Genomic DNA, 27,156 nt, shown 5'->3' with positions numbered 1-27,156 from the left:
TTTGTCAAGCCTTGAATCAACGAGATATAAGAAAGTGAAAACTTTATTCACAGTGCAAGTTTTCCACTTAGTTTGCCTCGATTTATGTAATATTGTTAGCCCAAATGGAATTTTACCCACTGTTTGGGACAGAGGCGGGGAGGGAGGGGGGGGGGGGGCAGGTCAGCTTAAAACACCTTGTTTCGAATGAGAGAGGTTTTGATCCTTTGACAGAAAATTGTATTTTAAAAGAAGTGTCGAATATTTATTATTTTCACTGTCTCATTAAAACTGTCATATTTCTGATGAATTTGCAGATTATTGGAAAATAATAAGTGAATGAAATTTTATATTCCACATCCTTGCGCCACTGAGCTATTGCGTATTAAGTGTCATTTTCAGCATGTGTTTACTACATGAGACATAAGAATCCAAAGTTAACATTTTTTCATGATGCACTATTCACATCCAAATTTGATTCAAATTATCTAGCATTGTTAGTCCGTGTTTGCTAATCAAACAGTCTTTTTAGACAGTTAAAACCACAGTATTTATAATAAGCCAAATTTGGAGAATTTTACAGAACACAGTCATTTTCAAAACCATGTAAAAAATTCCAAATTTTTCTCATTTTTACATAATCTTTGTCATTGCACTTACTTTATTTACTGTTGTAAAGTGGTGCACAAAGAAACTTAATATTTGAGAACTTTGTCTAGTCAGGTTACTGCACGCCAAGTTTCACACTCTTCGACACTTTAGTCCCTGGGTTATATGAAGCCAAACTTCCGATTTTTTTCAGGAACCGTTTTTTTTTTTTTTTTGGGAGATAATGTCTAAAATTTTTGGCTGAATGTGGCTAGTACATTTTTTCCCTTGTTAGTCTTAAGAGAACACACTGTTGCACAAGACTGCCAAGTTCCAGTTCTTTCAACAAAATATTACCCAAAATATAACAGCTCAAAGTCACCAGAAGTTCATGCTTGCACTGTGCAAAATCATTCATGGAGTCAAACAAGTGTCTGTATCTTGGCCAGTATTGCTTTGATGAACATTAAACTTTCCTATGTTCATTGGGGACATGTGTGAATGTTCACGTAAAATATGTTGAAATTTGTGGTGAAAGCCAAAGGTCTTGAGTTCGAGTCTTGGCCTGGCACACAGTTTTAATCTGCTAAGAGGTTTCATATCAACACATACTATGCTGCAGAGTGAAAATGCCATTCTAGAAATCTGCGGTGGTCGAGCAGTGAGGCCTAGGTGAGTTAACATAGAATATTCCTCAGATGGTTCACTGAAAACTGACAACCAACAGAACATAAGCAAACAAATGTGAATGCGAACTGTGCACAACTGTATGCTGCTGTTTGTGCCTGTGTGCCAAGCATTTACACCAGAGAGAATTCTCATTTGCTGCCACATATTTGCTTGTTAGCTTCAATGTGACTCTCATCCTACAGAAGATGTAATATTTAAGCTATCTGAATACATATTACAATCACTGTATGTAGTAGGTTGCACTAAGCTGACTTAAACTATTACAACAGTCATCAATAATGGAGAGCAAATAAAAAAAATCTTATAAATACAATGAAGAATGTCAGTTATTATCTGAACCTTACAAGTATGCATTTTAAATAAGTTACAAACATGGTCTTCTTTTGAAGTCAATGCATCGTTGCAACTATTTCTGTATGTTGGTGTACACGCAGTTCCTTAGTCTTCATCAACAATAGCAACATGGTTTAACAACTGTTTGCTTTAGTTCTTGAAGACTGGCTATTTGCCTTTGCAGCACCCTCAGTAGACATGACTCGAAAAATAGGAGGGAAGAAGAGAAAGGGGGGTGGGGTGGGAGGAGGAGAGGACAGTCTTATTTACAAATGAGTACTTTGCAACATTTACTGCAACAGCTAACCTTAATGTCTCCATCTGCTGAACCAGTCACAAAAAACTCTTCACTGGGATCAATTGCAAGGCACTTTATGGGCGATTCATGGGCTACAAAGCGATGTCTCACTTGTCGCTGTCGAACATCCAGAATGGCTACATCACCCTTCTTTCCAGCAGAAATAATTAACTGGTGTTGCGGTGCATAGACAAGACTTGAGGCTCCTTGATCATGAATGGAAAATGCTGCAACAAAATTCTTTTATGTACAGTAGTTCACTGAATTGTAAGCAATACAGCAAAGATGTTTAGAGGAGCATGAAACACAAACAGAAAATAGTTTCAACTAACTTTATAGCAACTCAAAGAACAGACATACAACTTGAAAACAATAATGTAAACAATAAACTAAAATGAGGGTACAAAAGTAATCACATTAACACTGTGGTGAGTAAATCAGTGAGTATGTATTAAAGGGAAACTTCAATTAAGGAAACTATAAAATTACAAAAATACATTTACCTTCAGAAAGAGAAATTCAAAGTATTGCTGAGAGAGAGACAAAGAGGTGTCCTAGCTTTTGGAACTATTTGTTCCCTCCTCAGATATGAAAGAAAGGGGCAAGTTGGAGAAGGGTAGAAAGGAGAGGCACATCACTCACACATAAGGCTGAAAGGAACCAATCTTTTGTGATAAAGGGGGAGAAAGGCAACGGGAGAGGCATCATAACAGCAGATCAAAGACAGTATACTCGTAGGCATTGAGCTCCAGAGAGTGTAGAAGTACACAGTGAGAAGTAAAGATGGTTTAAGAGAAATGGAAGGTGAAAAAAATTGCGGAACCAAGAATATTAGGATGACACACACACACACACACACACTTTTTTTGTTGGGGGGGGGGGGGGGGAGAAGGGGCGGTAGAAAGGTAATTGACTAAACCTTACTAAACCTTAACTACTGCTTGTGATGTCAGTGACTTTGGCACAGTTGAATAAAAACACAAATATGACAACAAAAATCAAATGATGCTAATAGCTTCCCACAAAATTCTAAAGATGCATTTCACACCTTTAAATGAAAAATGCTTAAGTAAGCAACAGTACAACAACAACACTTAAGTCATTCAAAACCAAAGGACATTTATGGTCTATTTGCTTTTGTGTTAAAAACATATTATGGATATAAAAACATATTCCTTGGATTCACAGGTAAAGTGGGTATTTGCTAATGGTTGTTTCCTTTCATACTTAAACATGACAGATGTTACACCTCTACACAAAAAGGTAACAAACCACATCATACTAATTACTAACAAATCTTTCTAACATTCATCCTTTTAAAAGTAATAGAGTACTGATTACAAAAGTAGCAGAGTACTGAATGCAGCTCCAACTCTGTCAACAGATGTCTGTAAATAACATTTTAGTGAAACCTGTGTTTCTCCTGGCTTATAAAATATTTAAACAACTTACTAGAAAACAGTCAGGTGAAATCTTTGACAACTGCAGATGTTTTGACAGGTTTTCAAGACACAAATGCAATGAGAGAGCAGAGTGCAAGAAAATTTAAACCCTGCGTAGATGGGGTTACAAGAGTTAAGAACCACAATAAGCAATGCAGAAAAACAATGCAATCAATGCTGCGAACAAGTGGTGCCATTACACAAACAAAAATGAGCATTTGTGTCTTCAAGCTGAAAGTAGTCACCAACTGGCTCAACATGGAGGTGTGCTTCATACCTTGCTTCATAGTGCCCACGTAATCTCAGACTATGGAAGTTGGACACCTGTGTTAGCCCACTCTGAAGTCATCTTTCACAAGGATGGTTACAGCAAAACATAGATCAGACACACATCGTGCTATCAATCAACTATGAATCAGGCGAATAATGAAAATAACATGACATCATGAAAGGACTTTTTGCTAATGCAGATAGCATTCTATCATGGTTGGTCATATTATGTGGAAACATGGTGTAAAGTGTGTTTTTCAATCACCATCTAACATTAGGGCCAGTAAAGGACAACCTTGGTTTGTATAAGGAGGGCATCTGCTGCATCCCTTGCAGTTGTGACATGACATTCATTGGTCACACAGTCACAACCATGAAGTACCAACATATGGAGTGCAAGTGCCACATGTGCTTACACATTCTAGCAAATCTGCTACAGCATAACATTGGCTTAGTATTGGTTATTCTATGGAATATAACACAGAGATTCTGACGTGCATTTTTAGCTATTGAGACAGTGTCATTAAGGAAGCAGGCAGAAGTTTTTGCTTGAATTCTGCTTGGAACCCTATTCTTTACCTGGTCAAACAACAGAAGGACACGTTTAGTGCTCACTCTCCTGTTTATAATTAATATCCACTATTGATAACATCAGACGTTGATTATCTTTGGCTGTGTACTGGCTCTACAGTGCGATTAAAATTACTTGGTAGTTGACATTTTATGCATTGCAGCTGGTTTCTTTCAGAGTGCTCAATGTCATGCCCAAACTGTTCACTACTGCTGAACTGCCGCAACAATTAATTGACTTCTAATGCTTTGTCTAGGTTTCTTTCTGAATGTGTTTGCTTGTTGGGTCCTGGGTCTCGCCCTTTTATTTCGTATTTCAGCATACACGATGACCACTACAACACCCCCCCCCTCCCCCCCCCCCCCCCCCCCCAACACACAATGTACTAATGAAATATACACACTTAACACACAGACCTAACCGAACACCACTGGATCCTTCCACGCAAGACATGATTCAGCATCATTTGTACAGTTATTACACTAGATAAGCTCCATACAACATTGTGTGAAGGTTGTCAATTATTGTGATTGGGACACCAGCTTCATAAATTCAACTGCTTTTAGCAGTGTAATCACATAGCATATAAACTTGATGTGTGCAAGGACCAACATTCACATCTCATCAAGTGCAGTGAACTTTTTTTATTTTTCTACAAGGTGTACAACTTTGCTTCCGTTCTTTTTTCCCCAACATTTGAGACTTTAATGAAACAAGTTGGTTACACACGTATCATTTAAAGCATTTTCCATCACTGGCCGCTACTTTCTCGCATCTTTTGAGCAGTGTATGAATCCCGCATCGAAAAAATTGTTCATCTTTTGAAGCAATCCAATTTGTGACTTCTTCGTGAGATCAGCAGTGTTGGTCAGCCAAGCCTTGCTCCACTGATCTAAACAAGTAATAGTCAGAATGGAGTAATGTCTGGAGGATACGGCAAATGAGGGTAGGGCTTCCAATTTTAACATTTCCAAGTATGTTCTGACCTCTTTTGCAATTTGGGGTCAAGCTTTGTCGTGCTGCAAAATCACTTTTTCATGCCTCTCATGGTATTGCGGCCATTTGTTTTTTAATGCTCTGCTCGAACACATTAATTGTGCTCAATAACGAGCACCTGTGATTGTTTCACTTGGTTTTAACACCTCATAGTACATGATGCCGAGCTGGTCCCACCAAATGCAGAGCATGACCTTGGAGCCGTGAATATTCGTCTTGGCCGTGGATGTGGAAGCATGGTCGAGATATCCCCATGATTTTTTGCAATTTGTCACATTATCTAAGACTGACTATCCCTGGAAGGTGGACTGGCAGAAATGGCTAAGTATTTTTAGCCAATAAGGTACTCTGGTCTTACCACTTTAGATTTTTGTCTTTGGAGATGATTGATATGTGAAATCTACAAAGAAAAAGCAAGTTTAAGAGATGAATTGATCATTGGGATTATGAATATTGATTAATACTTTCTGCAAGTATTTGTTTGGTTTACGCTGTAACAACTGTATTTTTGTAACAGTTTACAAATTGGACAAATGTAATGTGTAATGTTTTATTTGAATTAAGTCTATATTACCATCACTTAAAATGTTTACTATTCCTCCTGAAAAACCATATTTGTACAGGGTGGTCCATTGATCATGACCGGGCCAAATATCTCACGAAATAAGCATCAAATGAAAAAACTGCAAAGAACAAAACTTGTCTAGCTGGAAGGGGGAAACAAGATGGCACTATGGTTGGCCCGCTAGATGGCACTGCCATAGGTCAAACGGATATCAACTGCATTTTTTAAAATAGGAACCCCCATTTTTTATTACATATTCGTGTAGTACGTAAAGAAATATGAATGTTTTAGTTGGACCAATTTTTCGCTTTGTGATAGATGGCACTGTAATAGTCACAAACATATGGCTCACAATTTTAGACAAACTGTTGGTATCAGGTAGGTTTTTTAAATTAAAATACAGAACATAGGTACGTTTGAACATTTTATTTCGGTGGTTCCAATGTGATACATGTACCTTTGTGAACTTAGAGAACACATGCTATTACAGCGTGATTACCTGTAAATACCACATTAATGCAATAAATGCTCAAATTCATGTCCGTCAACCTTAATGCATTTGGCAATATGTGTAACGACATTCCTCTCAACAGCGAGTAGTTCGCCTTCCATAATGTTTGCACATTCACTGACAATGCACTGACGCATGATGTCAGGCGTTATCGGTGGATCACGATAGCAAATATCCTTCAACTTTCCCCACAGAAGGAAATCAGGGAACGTCAGATCAGGTGAACATGGTATGGTGCTTTGACGACCAATCCACCTGTCATGATATATGCTATTCAATACTGCTTCAACCGCATGCGAGCTATGTGCTGGACATCCATCATGTTGGACATACATTGACATTCTGTCATGCAATGAAACATCTTGTAGTAACATTGGTAAAACATTATGTAGGAAATCAGCATACATTGCACCATTTAGATTGCCATCGATAAAATGAAGGCCAATTATCCTTCCTACCGTAATGCCGCACCATACAATAGCCCGCCAAGGTCGCTGACGTTCCAATTGTCGCAGCCATCATGGGTTTTCCGTTGCCCAATAGAGCATATTGTGCCGGTTTAAATTACCGCTGTTGGTAAATGACACTTCGTTGCTAAATAGAACGTGTACAAAATAATCTGTCATTGTCCCGTAATTTCTCTCATGTCCAGTGGTAGAACTATACACAATGGTCAAAGTCATCGCCATGCAATTCCTGGTGCATAGAAATATGGTATGGGTGCAATCGATGTTGATGTAGCATTCTCAATGTTTTTGAGATTCCTGATTCTCGCGCAATTTGTCTGCTACTGATGTGTGGATTAGCTGCGACAGCAGCTAAAACACCTACTTGGGCATCATTATTTGTTGCAGGTTGTGGCTGACGTTTCACATGTGGCTGAACACTTCCTGTTTCCTTAAATAATGTAACTATCCAGCGAATGGTTCGAACACTTGGATGATGTCCAGGATACCGAGCAGCATACATAGCACATGCCCGTTGGGCATTTTGATCACAATAGCCATACATCAACACGATATCGACCTTTCCCACAATTGGTAAATGGTCCATTTTAACACAGGTAATGTATCACGAAGCAAATACCATCCGCACAGGTGGAATGTTACGTGATACTACGTACTTATACCTTTGTGACTATTACAGCGCTATCTATCACAAAGCGAAAAAAGTGGCCCCACACAATGCCACCCAAAACAGCAGGGAACCTCCACCTTGCTGCACTCACTGGACAGTGTGTCTAAGACATTCAGCCTGACTGGGTTGCCTCCAAACACGTCTCCGATGATTGTCTTGTTGAAGGCATATATGACACTCGTTGGTAAAGAGAACATGATGCTCTGCATGGTGTTGTGGTTGAAAAGATGGACCTCGCCATAGATGTGGGGAGTGAAGTTGCGCATCATGCAGCCTATTGTGCACAGTTTGAGTCATAACACAATGTCCTGTGGCTGCACGAAAAGCATTATTCAACATGGTGGCATTGCTGTCAGGGCTCCTCCGAGCCATAATCTGTAGGTAATGGTCATCCACTGCAGTAGTAGCATTTGGTGGCCTGAGCGAGGCATGTCATCAACAGTTCCTGTCTCCCTGTATTTCCTCCATGTCCGAACAACATCGCTTTGGTTCATTCCGAGATGCCTGCACACTTCCCTTGTAGAGAGGCCTTCCTGGCACAAAGTAACAATGTGGATGTGATCGAATCATGGTACTGACAGTCTAGCCATGGTTGAACTACAGACAACATGAGCTGTGTACCTCCTTGGTGGAATGACTGGAACTGATCGGCTGTCGAACCTCCTCTGCCTAATAGGAGCTGCTCATGCATAGTTGTTTATATTGTTGGGTGGGTTTCGTGACGTCTATGAACAGTCAAAGAACTGTGTCAGTGATACAATATCCACAGTCAACATCTATCTTCAGGAGTTCTGGGAACCGGGGTGAGGCAAAATTTTTTTTGATATGTGCTTTGGATTAATGCTGTATCCAACCGGTGCAGTAGAGCTTTGGCGACGTGATTGAAGCTCACGTCTCATTTGTTGCACCACCTTTCATATGTTGTCTGAAAACTTATTTTAGTTAGAATTAATTTGTCTCCTGTTGAAATATGCACTAGTGTTAAGTATTTGTCCAGGTTTAAAGTAAATTTAACTACAAATGGATTCAGGTGAACTGCAATTGAAACATAGTAGATTCATTAAAAGCCAAGGTACACGGTGTAATGTGAGACCTAAATGGTATACATTCATATTGATGGCAGCATGATGAAATTTGCTGCCTGTTCATTACTTCCCCTCTAGATGTTTGTACTAGTGGTCACTGCTCCTCCTCCAAACCTTCCAAATTCAAATTAAATCCATGCAGGACCTCAACTGTCCAAGTGTAATATAAGATGACCCCTATATTAATCTCTTACACAATGCAAAAAAAGACCTAGTTTAATCTGCAAATGTAAGACTACATTTTAATTTGCAGAGTGACGCATTGCCCCTGGGGTGCTAGCACCCCGGGGGAATTCGAATGTTGTCGCAGTGGCCGACACGTGTCGCTAAGCTGGCTGTGCTGACCGCCCGCCGAGCCTCGCCATGCCGCTGTACACAAATATTGCAATAGATAAAAATTTATTTTGCGACCACATATTGCTGTCCTTTTCAGCAGAACTGGGGGAAAACGCATCTAAAACCAATCTTTTTTGTTAGCTTTTTATTTGAGTATCAATGAAAGAAACAATTAATTGTTAAAGTGATAAAAGTGTACAAAATTAATTGTATATTCTTTTTTGGCGTGGTACGAGCAGGAAACAGGTGGGCAAAGTTTGTGAGCAAGTTACAAATGATCGCTGAGAATTGGGAAAGCAGGAACACCCTTTGCTGCTGGGAATCTCATCAAGGATTGTCTGGGCAACTCAGCGGCTTGTATTTGTCCACCAGACCTCATGGAAAAATGTGAAAAAATTGCTCTTTTGCCTCAAACTGTTGCTCACAGAGTCGAAGATATGGTCTCAGATATGGAGCAGCAATTAATGGAGAGAGTGGCAAACTTCATTTCACTTTCTATCGCTCTAGACGACTCTGCGGACATATATCAGCTCATCATATTCATTCGAGGTGTCAACGGCAATCTGCACGTCACCAAAGAATTTCTCGATCTTATACCATTTAAAGACACAACCACAAAATTTGAATATTTTTCTAGCCGTGGAAAACGTGTTTGAGTCAATGGGTTTAAATTGGGAACGCCTGACCAGTTTAACAAGGGATGGAGCCCCTGTGCTATGAGAGATACGCACTGGATTTCTGACTAACGTGAGGTCAAAATTGGGTGAAGTTGGCTGTTCCTTATTCGCGACAGTCCATTGTCTGATACATCAGGAGGAACTTTGTGCGAAGATTGTCAACATAAAAAATGTTATGGACACAGTTCTTTGAACGGTTAATTACCTTTGCTCACATGGACTCACATATAGCCAATTTAAAAAATTTCTGGCTGATATTGAAGCGGAATACCCGTACATCCCCTACCACTCCGAAGTAGATGGCTGAGCAGAGGAAAGGTGCTTCATCGGTTTTTCTCCTTGAGGGGCGAAATAAACACCTTTTTGGAAATGAAAGGACATCCATAAGAATTATTTTGTGATCCTAAGTGGGTGGCGAATTTGGCTTTTCTGAGTGACCTTACTGGTCATTTAAATACTTTGAACATTTCACTCCAACAAGAAAATCACTATGTCGTTGATTTAGTGCAGATGATTCAAGATTAAAAAAAAAAAAAAAAAAAAAAAAAAAAAAAAAAAAAATTGTGGGAAAAACAATTGCGCGAGAAGAATTGTGGACACTTTCCTGCACTAGACAGTGTTAAAGAAGATGTGGATTTTTCAGATTATGTTGCAATCATTTGTGAATTACAAGAAAGGTTTGAAAACAGGATTTTGGAGATAAGTGAGCTTCAGTCGGCCTTGGATATATTTTTTCGCCCGTTTTCCCTTCGGCATAGGACGTCTCACAAGTGCTTCAACTAGAGCTGATTGACCTGCAGTGCGATATCCGCCTGAAGGACCGCTTTATCATGTGTAAAACTTTGGATGACTTTTACAGCTGTCTTCCACAAGAGAAATATCCTCTTTTGCACAAGCACGCGGCCTAAATTCTCTCAATGTTTGGTTCCATGTATATCTCTTTTAAAGCTTGCTAAATCTAAGAACCGTTCATTACTTGGTGATACAAATTTTCTAATTCTTTGAGGTTATCAGTCTCAGGGAATATTGTACCAAACATTGACAAAACTGTTCCCTTGAAAAAGAAAAAAGTGTTAATTGTTAATTGTCTTCTTTAACAATGTTGACTTTAAGAATTAAAGAGCTTTATAACCTTAATTCTATTTTTTAATAAGTTTTCAAACTTGCTCGATTAAAATTATCATGTACAAAAAAGCAAACTAAGGATCCGATTTCTAAACTCTGAAACGGCATACAAAGAGATGTAGCCCGAAGTGTAACAAATATTGTTTACTTGTAACTGCTAACAGTAAGAAGGAGACTCTATATCCCTTAGATAAAATTATTTCTAAAATAGAATATTTATGACTCTAGTTAATTTAAGAAACTGATATATTTTTTAGAAGACACCTATTGTACATATGGCGAGTGTGCATGTGCAGTACTAATAGACTGAAGCTGTGGATGTTCTTCAATTCTTGTTTTGGATATTGTTATCTAACGCTTTGAGTAGTAATCCTGCCACATAAACACTAGTTGTTACTTAAACGGTAAATGGTTTGCTTGTTTTACTGCTCATCAGCCTCTTTTACAGAGCTGTGCTTCCTCTGCTATTTTGTTTAGGTTGGATCTGACTGCGGGACAGTCCAGCACAGAGCAGTGCTGTGCGGTCTCACTCGCTCCTCAGCTGTCTCTCTCGCTCCTACGCCGACACTAGTGACACACGGTTGCAGACGGGGCGCTGAACTACACTGCCTGGTGCCCGCGGGGTGCGGGTGCACCGGCTAGGCGCAATTCTGGGATGAGTCTGACATAGACGATATGTTGGTGTCTCTGGCCACTGAGGACAGACCTCAGTCGAAAGAGACAGTGGTCATGTGTGTGCGAGTTTCATCTGCATGAATAAGAGTGTGTTTTCTACTTTAGAAGAAGGTCTTTTGGCCAAATACTTGAACATATAGCAGTATTTCTGATGTGCATGTCTGCGCCCCAACATTATCTCTATATGGTAAGTAGCATCCAATCTATTTCATAATATTGCCATTATTCCATCCTGAACATCCTTTTCATGATGTATATATGTACTCTTGTATGTATGGATGGGTGTATGTACACAAAATAATGACTTAAATTCCATTTAAATTCTGAATGGTTTAATATATAAATAAAAATCATAAATATAGAGAAGTTACTGTGCAGGTTATTGTGTTTATTATTATTACTATTATTTACATTTTATAGCCTTCATTGGACCACTCTAGCCAACTTTACACAAAGAATTTTTAAGTTTCCTGTCAACCCAGTACTTCTTCATTCTCTTGGATCTCATCCTTCTTTCTTCATCGGAAATCACCCTTTCTATTGTCTGTTGATTCTCGTTTGCAGTCTGGTTTGTTTGTCTGTGAGTTTCCTGATTTTGTCAGTGTTGTGTCTTAGGTCTTCCAATATAATCTATAGCTCATTCATATCTTCCTTGATTTCTCTGATCTACTTAATGTTGCACATACTATTCCACAATTTTTTATTATTCTCCTGATGATCCTGTTCTCTGGTGTTCTGATTAGATGTCCAAAAAATGAAATGCATTTCTTCCTGATTGTACTCATTACTGGTTCCATTTCCTTGTAGACTGTTTCATTTGTAGCTACTCTCCAGTGTCCATATTTCTGGTAAGATTTGTTGATGCACGTTCTGATGATTCTTGTCTTTATTTTGAGTATTTTGTCTATTTGTGCAGTGTCAGTTGTTTTGAAGATGATTTCACTTGCTTATGTTATTTATGATTGAGTGACTGATTTGTAGTGTTTTAATTTTGTTTCTATTGACAGGCTCTTCTTGTTGTAGGCGTTCTTGGTGATACACTGTTTATTTATTTATTTACACGTCAAGTTCCGTAGGACCAAATTGAGGAGCAACTCTCCAAGGTCATGGAATGTGTCAGTACATGAAATTACAATAGAAAAGTAATAACAGATAAAAATAAATGTTCATGAACCTGAAAAAAAGTCAGTCCATAAGTTTAAGTGAACGCTATCAGCAATACAATAAGAATCATCTTAATTTTTCAAGGAACTCCTCGACAGAATAGAAGGAGTGACCCATGAGGAAACTCTTCAGTTTTGATTTGAAAGTGCGTGCATTACTGCTAAGATTTTTGAATTTGAGTGACAGCTTATTGAAAATGGATGCAGCAGTGTACTGCACACCTTTTTACACTAGAGTTAAGGAAGTCCGATCCAAATGCAGGTTTGATTTCTGCCGAGTATTAACCGAGTGAAAGTTGCTTATTCTTGCCCCTATCCATTGTGCTCTAGTCAATTTGTTTATTCTGTTATGCCATGTTGGCTTTTCATTGAGGTTATATTTTATGATTTCTCCCAGATATTTAAATTTATCTACAATTCTGATTTCTTGGTTTCCTATGGCAATTTTGTTTATGAGTAGTGGGTCAGTTAACATGATGACTGTTTTTTCAAAGGATATTCCAAGAACAATTTTCTGTGCTCTTTCCTGTAGTGAGATAACTTGTTGTTTGGTTTCCTGAATACTGTTGGACAAGAGAGCAAGGTCATCAGCAAATCCTAGACAATTTAAACTTATGTTGTCTTTGGGTCTTCCAATTTGAATGTTCTTTGGGTTAGTCTTATACCATTCCCTCATTATGTATTCTAAAGCACAGTTGAACAGCAGGGGTGCCAAGCAATTTTCTTGTCTTAAACCTATTTTTATGATGATTGGCTCAGAGAGCTCAGAGTCAGTTATTGTGTTTATTATACAATGCACAAACGTTCAGAAATGTAATATTATTGAGAAGGATTTGGCAGGTTTTTCAGATGAAATGGCACTCAATAAACAACGCAAAGGAAGAAACATACCTGTTATCAACGCCTTCTTCTGAGGTAGTAATGAATCCCACAATGCAACGCTTTTACTTTCTGAGCTGTGGCCAGCTGTAGCCAGCATGCTACATGACCCAAGGAATACAAAATCACTTGTTATTTTATTGTGGCACTGGTACGTCTGTAACAAGAAAATAATGATTTTTCTACTACTTCATCTTCATCTGTCTGACAAAATAATTTCTGTCACAGATTAATAATTGAAAACAGAAATTTGAACTTGGTATAAATGCAGAAAATAGCATGGGGATGCGGAGGGGGTGGGGGTGGGGGGTGGGGGATGGTCGAATCTTGAAAATATCTGCTCTACAGAGAACGAATGAAATGTAAAAATTAATTGTGCAAGAGGGTCAGGCAGGTGTGTGTGTGTGTGTGTGTGTGTGTGTGTGTGTGTGTGTGTGTGTGTGTGTGTGTGTGTAAAGAGAAGGACTGGAAGAGGCACGTAAAAAAAATGGTAAGTTGTAATGGTACAACAAGGTAAGCAACACAAGAGAGTTAAGAAGTATAGTCCAGTCAAACATTTTTCATGTAAAATTATATCTAATTAATGCACTTGGTGGGACAAACAGTTACTTCCCACTTGTTACATCACAGAGAATACATTCATTGTTTATATGCACATGGATTCATAATTATATTTTCACATTTTTGAGCTATACAAATTCTGTCCATCAGCGAGAGAGCACTACAGCTAGTTACATAGGTGCGTAATGTATAACTGATAGCAGCACAGGATATGTCTATGGAACAGAAACTGGGCACAATTTGAACTTCTAGTGGCATCATCCCATGATCTGACAAACATATTTGTGAAAATGAAAGGATGTTGGTAGCTCCTATCCATTTTGTGGTGATAATAATTATCAAAATATTTTAAGAGTGTCTTAAGAATCTTCACATACAACATGTTTGGAGAACATTCAGTCAGCTCAATAATAGATTCCTGAGTGAATCTCAGAGGTGCACGAGTGCAGATTTGTGAATCTTGTGTGTGGTCAGGTAGAACACAGATCCTACAATAATGGGGGTGACACCCAGTTGCTCACATCGTGTATATTTCCACAAATCCACTTAGGAGAAGTGTTGATTCATCACTGAAGACGACACGATCCAGAAGATCTTCATCGCCATGCAGCAAGATTTCAATTGCGAACTTGACACTTAAATTATAGTCTGTAGGCTTTAGAACTTGTAAGAACTGAAAACTATAAGGACGTAGTTTAAGCGTCCCATTGAAAGTTTCCACACAGACTCACTAGAATTGCTAATTCACGACTAGCCTTCCGAAGGTTTTTTTTTTGGGTCTCCACATGAAAGACACTCACTTGTTCAACACGTTCTTCAGTTACTCTTGGTTATTCCATGTGAAATAACTCTTCCCTTTGTGCAAAGATATACAAACAAAACTGTCTGAGTTGCTATTTCATTTGATGTACTATTTATTGTTGTAAGTTGAATATAATAAATGCTACAAAGCGGTAAAACCTGTATATTCATTTTGAAACACCTTGTAATGTATATTTAATTTGGATAATAAACTAAACTGATCTTAATAGATTTGTGGAAATCACGAATAATCAAACTGTGGAAGTCTTGTGTGGGAATTTGAACCCTTTCATGTCAAATGTGTGTTCAGTGTCTTGACCAACTTGTTATGTGCTATTGGGATTGGACAAACTGTGTAAGGAAAGGATGGGGCATATACACTGAAGAACCACAGAAACTGATATAGGCATGTGTATTCAAATACAGATACATGTAAACAGGCACAATATGGTGCTACGATCGGCAATGCCTATACATACAACAAGTCTCTGGAATAACTGTTACATCAGTTACTGCTGCTACAATGGCAAGATTTAAGTGAGTTTGAATGTGGTGTTACAGTCGGCACACGAGAGATGGGACACAGCATGTCTGAGGCAGTGAGGATGATGTTTGGTTTGTGGGGCGCTCAACTGCGCAGTCATCAGCACCTGTACAAAGTCCCAATTTTTACATAGTCCAATTTTTACGCAGTCCAATCTCGCCACTGATGATGATGAAATGATGATGACAACACAGACACCCAGTCACCGGGCAGAGAAAATCCCCAACCTGGTCGGGAATGGAACCCAGGACCCCTTGATCCACAGAGAGCAACGCTAGCCACTAGACCACAGCTGTGGACATACTGATGAAATGGGGATTTTCCCATACGACCATTTCTTGAGTGTGCAGTGAATATCAGGAATTCGGCAAAACATCAAATCTCCTACATCGCTATGGCTGGAACAAGATCCTGCAAGGACAGGACTAACGGCGACTGAAGAGAATTGTTCAACATGACAGAAGTTCAACCGTTCCACAAATTGATGCAGATTTCAATGCTGGGACATTAACAAGTGTCAGCATGCGAACTTTTCAATGAAGCATCATCGATATGGACTTTCGGAACTGATAGCCCATTCATGTACCCTTGATGACTGCACGGCACAAAGCTTTACGCCTTGCTCAGGCCTGTTAACTCTGTCATTAGACTGTTTGTGACTGAACACATGTTGCCTGGTCGGACAAGTCTCATTTCAAATTGTATCGAGCCGATGGATGTGTACGGGAATGGAGACAATCTCATGAATTCATGGACCCTGCATGTCAGCAGGGTACTGTTGAAGCTGGTGGAGGCTCTGTAATGGTATGGAGTGTGTGCAATTGGTGTGATATGGGACTCCTGATACGTGTAGATAGGACTCTTAAGAAGTGACACATATGTAAGCATCCTGCCTGGTCACTGCCGCCCATTCATGTCCTTTGTGGATTCCGACAGATTTGAGCAATTTTGGCAGAACTATGCGGCACCCCACACATGCAGAATTGCTACAGAGTGGCTCCAGGAACACTCTTCCGAGTTTAAACACTTCCGCTGGCCACCAAACTTCCCAGACATGAACATTACTGAGCATATCTGGGATGCCTTGCAATGTGCTATTCAGTAGAGATCTCCATCCCCACGTACTCTTACAGATTTGTGGATAGCCCTGCAGGATTCATGGTGTCAAATCCCTCCAGAACTACTTCAGAGACTAGTCAAGTCCACGCCAAGTCACATTACGGCCCAACACAATATTAGGCAGGTATACCTGTTTCTTTGGCTCTTCAGTGAAGGTACTGGGAGGCAGGAAAGGGGGAGACATGAGTCTCTGAGTCAGTAGCAAAATGAAATTCACAGACCGACTGCGCACTGTGGTGCACTGTGAAACACTGGCAAATTTAATATTTTCCATATTTATCACCAGAAACATTTACGACTTTTATGCAATGACATTTCCGTGATTTAGTGTAGAAGGGATTGGAGGGGAGGGTGTGAGTGATACTTCATTTGCATTTGCACACACTCGTGGCGTCGTTGCAAAACTTATGGCCAGCAACTGAACTGCCAGCAGCCTAAATCTATTGTGGTGACTGAAACTGTCTGAATGTTTAACAATCCCGACTACCTCTCCGACTTTACATTTGCATTGATACAATGTTTTTGCAAAAACACAAACATTTGTAAAGTTTGTATTTTGACAACACGTTTAACTTAATTCAGCTACAGCTGACTAGCTCATTTGCTTTAGGAGCTCATCATTCATACTTTTTAGCAATTATTTAGCTGCATGAACTGTGTCCACGATGTAAGCTTTATTACACTTGCACTAAATTTTATGTACTCCAGCAGAAATTAGATGCAATAAAAAATAAATATACAACAGGTAGGTCACGCAGTTACAGAATGGCAAAACGAGCACTAATGACATGTGTTCCTAAAGCAAGTCAGACGAAGATGAACACTGCAATATATGCGATCACATTATAGAGTCGACTAATGTTTGCATTTTATCAAAAACACTGTATCAACACAAACAAAATGTTAAAGAGAGACAGTCGAGCTTGCTAAATGTCCAAACAATTTTAATCACAGAAATGTCATTGCAAGCCAACTGTGATAATTTATGGTGATAAACACAGGAAACAGTCTCCTTAAATCTGCAAAAGTCTGAAAGTGCACCGCAGCATGCAGCAAGTTCCCAGATGATAGCCTCAGCAAGTGAGCATAAATGTTGAATACGAATATTCTGGGAAAAAATGCAATAACTTTTAACTTAACTGATAACAGTTGTGAAGGTCTTAAGCTTTTACACTGAAATAACTGTTGAAGTAATTGGTGTTGTGGTGGGAAATACTGATACAACTAGCTGTTGAGTTTGGTGTCAGCCACAGATGGGCAGTGGCCATTCTTGTGAATAGACAGAATGTAGCAGATTAGCTACTATAGGACTGGTAAATGATGAAGCTACTTCCACAATTGGCCTTACATTTTGACTGGACAGGAAGTGCCTGTGGTTGGACATGAGCAAGAGTCGGTGGGTGGATGTGAGAGAGATGTGCTCAGGGATTGACCACACAGAAATGACTCAATGGATGCCATAGAGAGAATCTATTATACAACGTAGGCTGAATGAGCAACAGGTTTCTTCTTCAGTGGATGAGGGAAAGATTTCTGGATACAATTGCCTTCATTCTAAGGTACAATAAGAGATAGTTGAAGGATGTGGTTGGTTTTGGAGTGTTTGATGCTGACAGAGGTGTTACTGTCACAAAAGGAACAGGTGAGGTTAATGTATACTATTGAAAAATGTAGACTATAAAACCAGCTTATGACCAGAAATGTTTTACTGTACAACTAGTTTCAATCTGTACAATCATCAGATATGTCTACAAAACTCAAAAAGAATGAGCAAATTTCTCAATGGGAGCATTACAACAGTGTTGAGATTGGTATTTGAATAAATTACATGCGAAACAACTACACTTGTCATTCTAAAATAGTACATAAAAAACTTGTAGCCTAGATAGAAACCATCAAAAGATGTTCAAGTATAGTAAAACTATGATTAAATACCAGTGTTGAAAAGGACTAGATGAAATGGGTTTGGGGGTAGATTCTGAGATTCTGGAGAAGAGAACAATGCCTCTCCTTGCTATGATCCATATTATGATAATGAATCTGAATGTTCTTGACTGGAGGGGGTACCTTTTGGTGACCCATAAATGCTTTGGTATACAAAGATGTCATGAAAGCATCGAAGTCAGTTCTGTAGAAATGTTTGTAGAAAGACCATCGAATATCTGGCATTGGTGATGAAATGTTACATGTGGAAGTCATGCACGCGCTGAAAGTACACAAAAACCAGAGATAGTCATGTATTTTGTACAGTTATGGCTGAGTGTTTCAGTGTCTTTGGTTCATCACAGCTGTAATACGAAAACATGTAACAATGTATGATTTGAAAACTTAATAAATACATATATTAAATTCAAGCATCAAACCGCTGCTGCCCACAGTCTTAGGGTATGCACGTAAGCCATATCAACTTAAAAATAGTTCTTGAAGTAACAATAAGCTTGAGTATTTTAAAATTATTTTTTGGCACTGTGTCACTTCCTCATGCATGTGCTACTGTTTTTTCCTTCTAGTTAAATTTCCTCTCAGCATTGATAGTGAACATATCATTTGATGAACTAATGGTGAGCAAAACAGAACGATGACTTGATAACAGACAAACACAATTCTTTTACAGTTTCACTGGAATTCCATTACAGTTGAGGATGTTTTCCTGAGTTATGACCTCTGCATTACAATGTTTTGCACTTATAATTTTATATGTTTAACATATTATATGAACTGGAGTACAACAAAAAAATAAAATTTTGATGTGCTTACATATTCTAAAGAAGTATTTTAGTGACAAGTCATGTCCAAAATAAAATAATCAAGCTATCATCATCTGCTGCAAGACAAGAGATAGGTACATAAATATTTTACTGAAGAAAAAAGTACTTACAAAGAAAGGACGGCTGCCATTGCTTGACAAGCCAACCTGCCAAAGGCTGACATTTCCATCTCCATCAGCAACCCCAAATTTGTTTCCATGTTCACTGAAACGCACTCGAGTCACCTTTGCAAATGTTCCAGATGGTCTGGGAGTGGCAACAGAATGCTGCTGACACCATTCCCACATCTGCACTGATCCATCTTGAGAGCCTGTGAGGTCTACAACAACAAAAAGAAAGATTAACTCTAGATAAAATATCAGAAATATAGCAAAGCTCTGCAATAATATGTTCTTTCGTGTGGTGCTTAAGGCAGTGACTCTGAATTTTATCAAGAGTGGCATCTTTAATAAAGATATTATTTTTCCAATTATATTTATAAGGTTCACTAAAAGATTTGAGGAAATATTGCTATTTCTCATTAAAAAGATTTTAAAATAATAATAATAAATCTATTCACATAATTTTATTTAAAATAAAATTCAAAATGTGTTTTGTATTAAAGTAAGCATTACCAGTTTCAACTCAAATCAATAAAACAACATTATCTTTATTAAAGATGCCACATGCTACATATGGGGCTCAGTAAAATATACATGAAGAACTTGTCATTAGATTTAAACAACTGTTGATGCACTGCTGAAGTTCCTCATACATCTTTCCCTGGAGTGTCGGCACAGATACCATTATTCATATTACAGTTAATTCAAAGATGGGCAATGAGAATAAATAAAATTTTGGGACTGTTCAGTTGCTGAAATTGTTCTAACTTGTACTTCTACAATTATTAAATTACTTCCAGATCTGCTCAACATATTCCCTTTCATGTTAAATGCATCAATTCATTATCTGAAACCACAAACTGAAGTTTCAATAGCAATACCTTGGGGAAAGTTGTAAGCAACGTTTCACAATCCTACACGGGTGAATTGTGATACTTTGAAGTGGACCAATCCATGGGTTTGTTTTGATTTTGGAGGGAGAGATAAATGATGTGGAGGCCAAATCTGAGCTGTAAGGTGCATGCTGAAGTGTCAAGAATTTGGGGTAACTCCTTGAGAAGTGTTCACATTTTGACAAAAAACTGAGCCTCTCTTTCCCAAGTTGGGCAGTTTGGTGGTACAGTAATTTCTATCACATTTAATGAGCACCTTCATGTTTAAAAATGCTTTATTTTGTTTTCCGATCTGAAGATGATGATTATATGTGACAAACAGGTTATCAAGTGTGATCATTTGGATCTTAAATTCTTCATGAGGCTTGATAAGAAGCTGAAAGCCATTATAATACCAGTTGTGTGACCTGAAGCTGAAAAGTATAATATATACAGATTTTGTTTACAAGATGGCCACTCTGTGTTCCTCGAAGTTAGTACACCTAGTCTGTGTGAAGGTCTTTTTGTCAGTTCTAATAATCAAGCACTGTTGAACTTCACAATGGTAATATATTGTCGTTGAAGAAACAATACCGACTGACTGACTTACTTTCAAATTTGTATTTTTTCAGTCAGTTTGTATCCTTGACTTTGCACATCTGATCTTATGGCCAGAATGCTGAATTTTTAATTATTTACAAAGTAAATGAGCTAAAACAGTGTCACATTTACGATAAGAGTGAAAAATAGATGGAAATGCCACGTAACTGCAAAACAATGAAATACCATGTAACCAGTGTGTTTTGGATGTGGTAAACAACACCACATAAATGCCAATGTGTGTATGTGTAGCCACAGTATATCGTCGTCGTTTGCTCCCTATGTTCGAAAATGGTTCCTCGGTTGTAACTTCGGTTTATGAAAATGGACAGAGTTTTACAAGACAATCTTTTACTGAGGAAGAAATGTTTATCTGATGAAGTTAGCATACCAAAGTGGAGTTTTCTTCCTGAAGTGATTGACAGCAGTAAGAAAATTCTCTAATTATTTATCTTGCATTAACAAAAATCCACTAAAACTATGAAATTTAGTAGTACCACACCCGCTTTATTGTGATATAAATCAGAACACCACTCTTCACTCATTCTGTGCATTAGTTATTTCAGCGTGATACTACACACAGCGGTGCATGTTATTTACCAGAAAATTCAGATAACTATCAGAATATGACAAGCAGTGACAGGAGAAGTAAGTGTAAAGCCTGCCCTGAAGAATGGAAGAAAAACGCCACTACAATACTGAAAATGCATAGATACGCATATATTGAATATAAGACAGGCGAAGTGGCAAAGTTGCTCATGATACTCCAAGAGAGGCAAGAACATGTCAGAAGTCCATTTAAAGGAAGTGTCATCAATTATCTGATAGTAATAAGCAAACAGTATTTAACACATTCTGGGGAACAATGTCATGGTACTATAGGAAAATTTACGCACTCACCCCTGTGGACATAACTCCAATGAAACATCCAGATTACTGCCAAATCCAGGAGACAGCATGCCCGATTAATCTTTTGTGAAATGAGATGGGAAAACAAAGTATGTGAAAAAACATTTCTCAATAGTCTTGGGAATGAAGAATGGACTGTCTGATATTAGTTAGGTAATTCAAAACATAGGACGAACCCTATTTCACAATTAGAATGTTCCTTAATCAATCAAGTGTAAAGAATAGCCAAGTTAACTTTCATAAAACAATTCCCAGACTGCCTCCTGAAATTGCCAACACATTACTGCATGAAATCTGCTTCTAAGCTGTACCTTGAGTCTACAATACAGTACAAACACAGCTGTTTGGACCCTACAAAGAAAAATGTAATACGAATAAGGTTATATCAATACATTGGGGGTCACCTTAGCTTGAATTTCAAAGAGGGTAATCTTAGCTTATTTTCCCCCAAGAAAGACTAATATGACTTTTGTTGAAGTTATAGGCTCAGAAATGCTAGTGAAGACATGTGGAAGCAGCACAGGCAAGGCTGCAAATAAAAAAGGATGTCCAGCGGAAGCTCTGCTCAATGTACGCCATGGACTTACAGGCCATGCAAGTAGTTTCATTTTTACATGGAAGTGCATGCAGATTACTATAAAACAAAATTGATTGTTCATAGCATTACATTGTACAGTTTAGAGAGATATGGTGCACTATGATGCTGGTTCAATGAAATGCAAGGTGAAATGGATGCATCAAGTTTTGCCTTGTGTATAGTGGAAACCCAGTCCAAAATGATTAAGGAAAATCCCATCCAAGTCACTTTAGATTATGATGGATGCACGTATCAGAAATGAAACATGATATTATCAAAGGTTCTTTTAAGATTAGCAACTGATACTGGAGTATTGATTACACAAAAAGTTTTGGAGAAAAGTCATACTCAGACGCACTGTGACCATTTCACAGTTCTATCAAGTGCAAGCTCACAGGACAAGAGTTAATCTTCCTAGCCAATATGCTTCAATATCTAGAGGCAAGAAAAAAGCCAGCACTTTATGAAGTCCTTTGCCTAGATTACTCCTTTTTCACAAACTATGCAGAGAAAAGTTTGTGGCTGTGTGACTCAATTAGGCCAGGAAGAGCTGTAAAAAAATGAACCTATAGTTACAGACCTGAGGGCAACACAGTACTCTTCAAATAGTATTATTTACTACATGGGCACTTTCAATGAAGAAATACTGAGATGCCCGAGAAAAATTCTTGGTAAAGTTCGCTTCCCAAAACTATATAAATAAAGAATGAAAATCAAGAAAGCCAAATGGGATTGTTTGCAACAACTTAAAGCTGCTCTTCCTAAGGATTGTCATTGGTATTATGTCAACATATGTTATCAATGATCTTCTTGGAGGTTACTGTTTCTGAAGTGACAGGGCAGTGTAATTCTTTGTTGCTGCTGGAATGGCATGTGGAACATTTTTCTTGAAGAGATGAACAGACAGTAACAGAATTAAGCGAACAGTGTGCATATTTCAAGTTGTTTCTGTGAAGTCTTTCAATAAAAAAAATTAATGTTTCAAAACAGTGTTGTTACTAACTTTTCAGCACCAAAAGCAATGGAAAAGTGAAGTCACAGAGAAGACTCTGACAAAGAAATACTGCATAAGTAAATATATCCTGCAGTACATACCAAGACAGCCTATCTGTCATAAGTGAACTTTCTAAAGAGTTTCACTTTTTGATATGATCTAATTTTGTTGTTGTGCTAGATTGCAAATTTAACACCCCTATGAAATGTATCAGTAATTCTAGACAGTTTTTTCTCTCTCCTGTAAAATTTGTGTTTTGCTTCTACCTCAGTATTGTTTCTTCACAGGCAATATGTATCTTATTCAAGGGATGTTTATGCTTGTTGGAACTTCTTGTTCCAGTATATGGACTGAGTTTTCTTTTCCTCCAGGCTCAGAACATAATATTTAATTGAAATTATGTACTGGAACCAGAATCCAGGAAAACTATATCTCTAAATAAATCAAAGAATAAATGGGACTTATTCTTGTTCCCATGACTACTCCATGTAAATATGTGTGTCTGTTACGCAAGGGTAAAACAATTATTGGCAGACATAAGGTGCAGAAATACAGATTTTCATGCACTAGAGATTAGCACCAATGTATTAGATATTTTCCCTCATTCATCTTATTTGTGAATGAAAATATCATGATAGAATACTTTACAACTTTAATCAAAATTAGTTCCATTTTATGAACCACTAAGAAAACAATGATAGGATTTAACCCCTGAAAATACATTGAGTTTAAATTAAAATACTGAAATTATCTGAATTGGGACTGAAGAACTAGAGAAAATATTGTGCTAACAGCAACAAAAATATTTGCGTTGAAATGTTGTGACACTGGATAAATTACAGACCTGTAACTATTTATATGCTTTCACGTCTCACTGTATCTCTAGAAATACTTCTTTAAGCAATCATTTCATCTGAGAGTACTGCAAATGCTCAGTTGCATTACATATGAGTGTGCTATGGTGTACAATGTGTAATGGACTTTCTGAGCTCACTGTACCTAACATCCTTGTTTGTGAATGTAAACTCTGATAGTTATTTAAAATGGACCATATGTTGTCAGTAATGGAATATTCTGAACATCCACAGTGAGCTTATATCAAGATATTTGTGGTAGTGAAACTAGAAGTGACATGTTGAGTTACAGACAGGCACAATGAAAAGACTGCATATTCAGCTTTTGACCAAAGCTTTCATCAAGGGAGGAGGTAAATAACCACATACACATTCACACAAGCAAGAAAACCTCATGCACATGACTGTCTCTGGCTGTTCAGGCCAGACTGAAACTGAAACACTTTGAGTGGGAGCAACAATCTGTAGTGGAGTTGGAAAGGAATAGTAAGATATGCGTGGGGGAAGATGAAAGAGTGCTGCCTGGCGGAGCATGCAGGGACTAGACGTGATAGACAAAGTTACCTTGTTCAGCATCTGGAGGCTATTAGGGAAGGAGGGAAGGGCAAAAAAGGGACTGGAAAAGGGGAAGAGATAGATGAGTGCTTTGGCAGAGGAGGTGATAGGATAGCGGGCAGAAACCGTTATGTGGAGTGCGAGAACAATAGTTGTCGTAGCTTGAAGCTGGGATGGTTTTGGGGGCAGCAAATGTGTTGCAAGGATAACTCAACTGCTATTTGCACAGTTCAGAAAATCTAGTGTTGCAGGTGAGGATCCCACATGGCCCAGCCTGTAAAGCAGCCATTAAGATCAAGCATGTTGTGTTCAGCAGAATGTTGTGCAACACGGCGGTGGTCCATTTTGCACTTGGCCACAGTTTGGTGGTGGCCATTCATTCTGGTGGATAGCTGGTTGGTAGCCATACCGATACACAAGCTGAGCAATGATTTCAGCAGAACTGATATTTGACATGGTTACTTTCACAGGTGGTCTGACCTCTGATGGGGTAGGATAAACATGTGGCAGGGCTGCAATAAGAAGTCCATCAGATGATGCAATTGGGTGATAAGGAGGCACTCCTTTGCAGCTGGTTCTTGGGGGGGGGGGGGAGATTTGGAGAGGGGGGGGATATGGTGTCGGACATGTGTTTGTGGACTAGGGTCTGGGGGATAGTGTCTGTTTATGAAAGCTTTTGTGTGATGTTTAGCATACTGGGCAGCGAAGCTGCCATTACTGGAGATGTGCTGTCCCTGGGTGCCTAGTTTTTATGGGAGGGATTTTTGGGTGTGGAAGGATTAGCAATGGAGGTACTGTGGTTGGTGGGTTTAATATGGACAGATGTGTCAACAGAGCCTTGAGGGGGGAGGAGGCCAACATGCAGGGAGGTGGCATGCCGGGCTGAGAAGGACCGAATAAAGCGAATGAGAGAGAAGGTGACGAGATTGTGGACGAATGAGGATAGGATGTCCTGGCTCTGAGCCCAGATCATGAAGATATAATCAATGAACCTGATCCAGATAAGGGGTTTGGGGTTTTGGTAGGCTAGGAAGGTTTCCTCTGGATGGCCCCCAACGAGGGTACTATGTGGGTTGCTCCATGAATTAATTTTTTACCTTCCATTCAAAGGAGAAATGATATAGTTCAGATGTCTGTGTGGAGAAAAGAAATTCTATCAACTTTCTCCAAATTCCTTATCTGCAGCTGCAACTAACCTGCAGGCCTATATGACAAATTGTTTCATCAAAATATCTATTCAAGGTTATTAATATTTTCTCTCTGCCTATGGCAACAAATTCAACGCAAGATGCTATTATACTCTTACTATTTACTTGATTTTTGGGAAACAACAAGAACAGTATACTTGTTTTTAAGTAACAGCAGCATATGAAAGTTTAGTAAATTTATTGAACCAAAAGATCTTAAAATAGTGCAGGATTAGATTGGAACTGAATATTTTTTCATCTCACCCAATTACAACTACAAAAATTGTACTTACACATCCCAAGCATTGGGTGAGAGCACAGTCTTCTCACCCCTTCCACTTTGTGCTTCATTATCTGGAGAAGAACATTCAATTAGTGAAGTCCAAACAAACAACAGCATAAATAACAATAATTACAATATTCTGTAAAAACAAAGCTACATACTGCACTTTGCATAAAACAGTATACGAATTAGGCATATAAATTACATAACACACTGAAGTTTCAAGCTCCCAGAAGCAATCAGAGACTAGACCAGATATCATTCCTCGGGTTCTCAAAATACTTGGAATTCTAAATATGACAAAAGGTTTAGAAGAAAATTCAGCCAACTTGACAAATGAAATAAAAATAATCTTGTTGAGAGGAGTGACAACACGCACTTTGGGAATTACATCTGTAACCATTTGCCAATACAGCAATATACTGCCAAGAAGCTAAATACTTTGAATTAACTACGCACTGCTCATAATTTTATAACAGAAGGTAAGAGGCTACAAAGATGACACTTAGCCTCCAAGATCCAGATGTTATTTAACTCTTGACAGTGGCTGAAAACAATATCCCATTTCTCTCAATACTCTTACTAAAAAGTAACTTGTGAATTAGAAAGTCACAAGGAGAATGAATTGTCAGAAATGAAGTGTCTTGGCAATATGCTGTATCTGTTACTGAAGATTTCAAATAATACAACATTCAACTTTCTTCTGGTCTTTTGTTTAAAACTATTTGCTTCTTATGTCTGCATGCAAGAGCACTTTGCATTTAGTTGACACATTAGTAGTTTCAATTATGGTACTTTCTGATTACATTATTACCCACATCATCACTTAGAAAAAAAGGTATCAGGGTATATAAGCATTCAGTGTGAAGAAAATTATTTTTAGCACCTGGTCAACAAACAGTGTTTGCAGTATCTACTTTCACTTATGTTAAACGGCACAGAAGACCGTGTTAACACAAATGCACACTTAAGGGATCTTAACTATCAATCAAATGAAGACCTTTTTAACCTGATAAGTGATTTCATGTACATTTTCTTTAATGAATGACAGGTAAGGCTGGTTTACAAAAACTGTTTTTTGCTGACACACAGTGTATGTGAATGGTAATCT

At 38.4% G+C, this 27,156-nt stretch overlaps 1 protein-coding gene across 4 annotated transcripts in view; it reads right to left on the bottom strand.

Annotated features, from left to right (window-relative positions):
- The window catches only part of LOC126281225 (dmX-like protein 2), a 313,079-nt gene that overhangs the window by 9,526 nt on the left and 276,397 nt on the right, over positions 1 to 27,156 (bottom strand). For all 4 annotated transcript variants that reach the window (XM_049979978.1, XM_049979982.1, XM_049979980.1 and 1 more), the window contains 4 exons: positions 26,056 to 26,116; positions 19,224 to 19,432; positions 13,333 to 13,477; positions 1,898 to 2,115 (listed from right to left, as the gene is read on the bottom strand). In XM_049979978.1, coding sequence (XP_049835935.1) covers positions 1,898 to 2,115; positions 13,333 to 13,477; positions 19,224 to 19,432; positions 26,056 to 26,116 — 633 coding nt within the window. The remainder of the gene's footprint in view (positions 1 to 1,897; positions 2,116 to 13,332; positions 13,478 to 19,223; positions 19,433 to 26,055; positions 26,117 to 27,156) is intronic.

This window comes from Schistocerca gregaria, chromosome 7 (genome assembly GCF_023897955.1).
Source record: "Schistocerca gregaria isolate iqSchGreg1 chromosome 7, iqSchGreg1.2, whole genome shotgun sequence".
NCBI classification, from domain to species: domain Eukaryota; kingdom Metazoa; phylum Arthropoda; class Insecta; order Orthoptera; family Acrididae; genus Schistocerca; species Schistocerca gregaria.
Note: the sequence above shows the minus strand (reverse complement) of the source record. Positions and strands in the feature narration are given on the sequence as shown.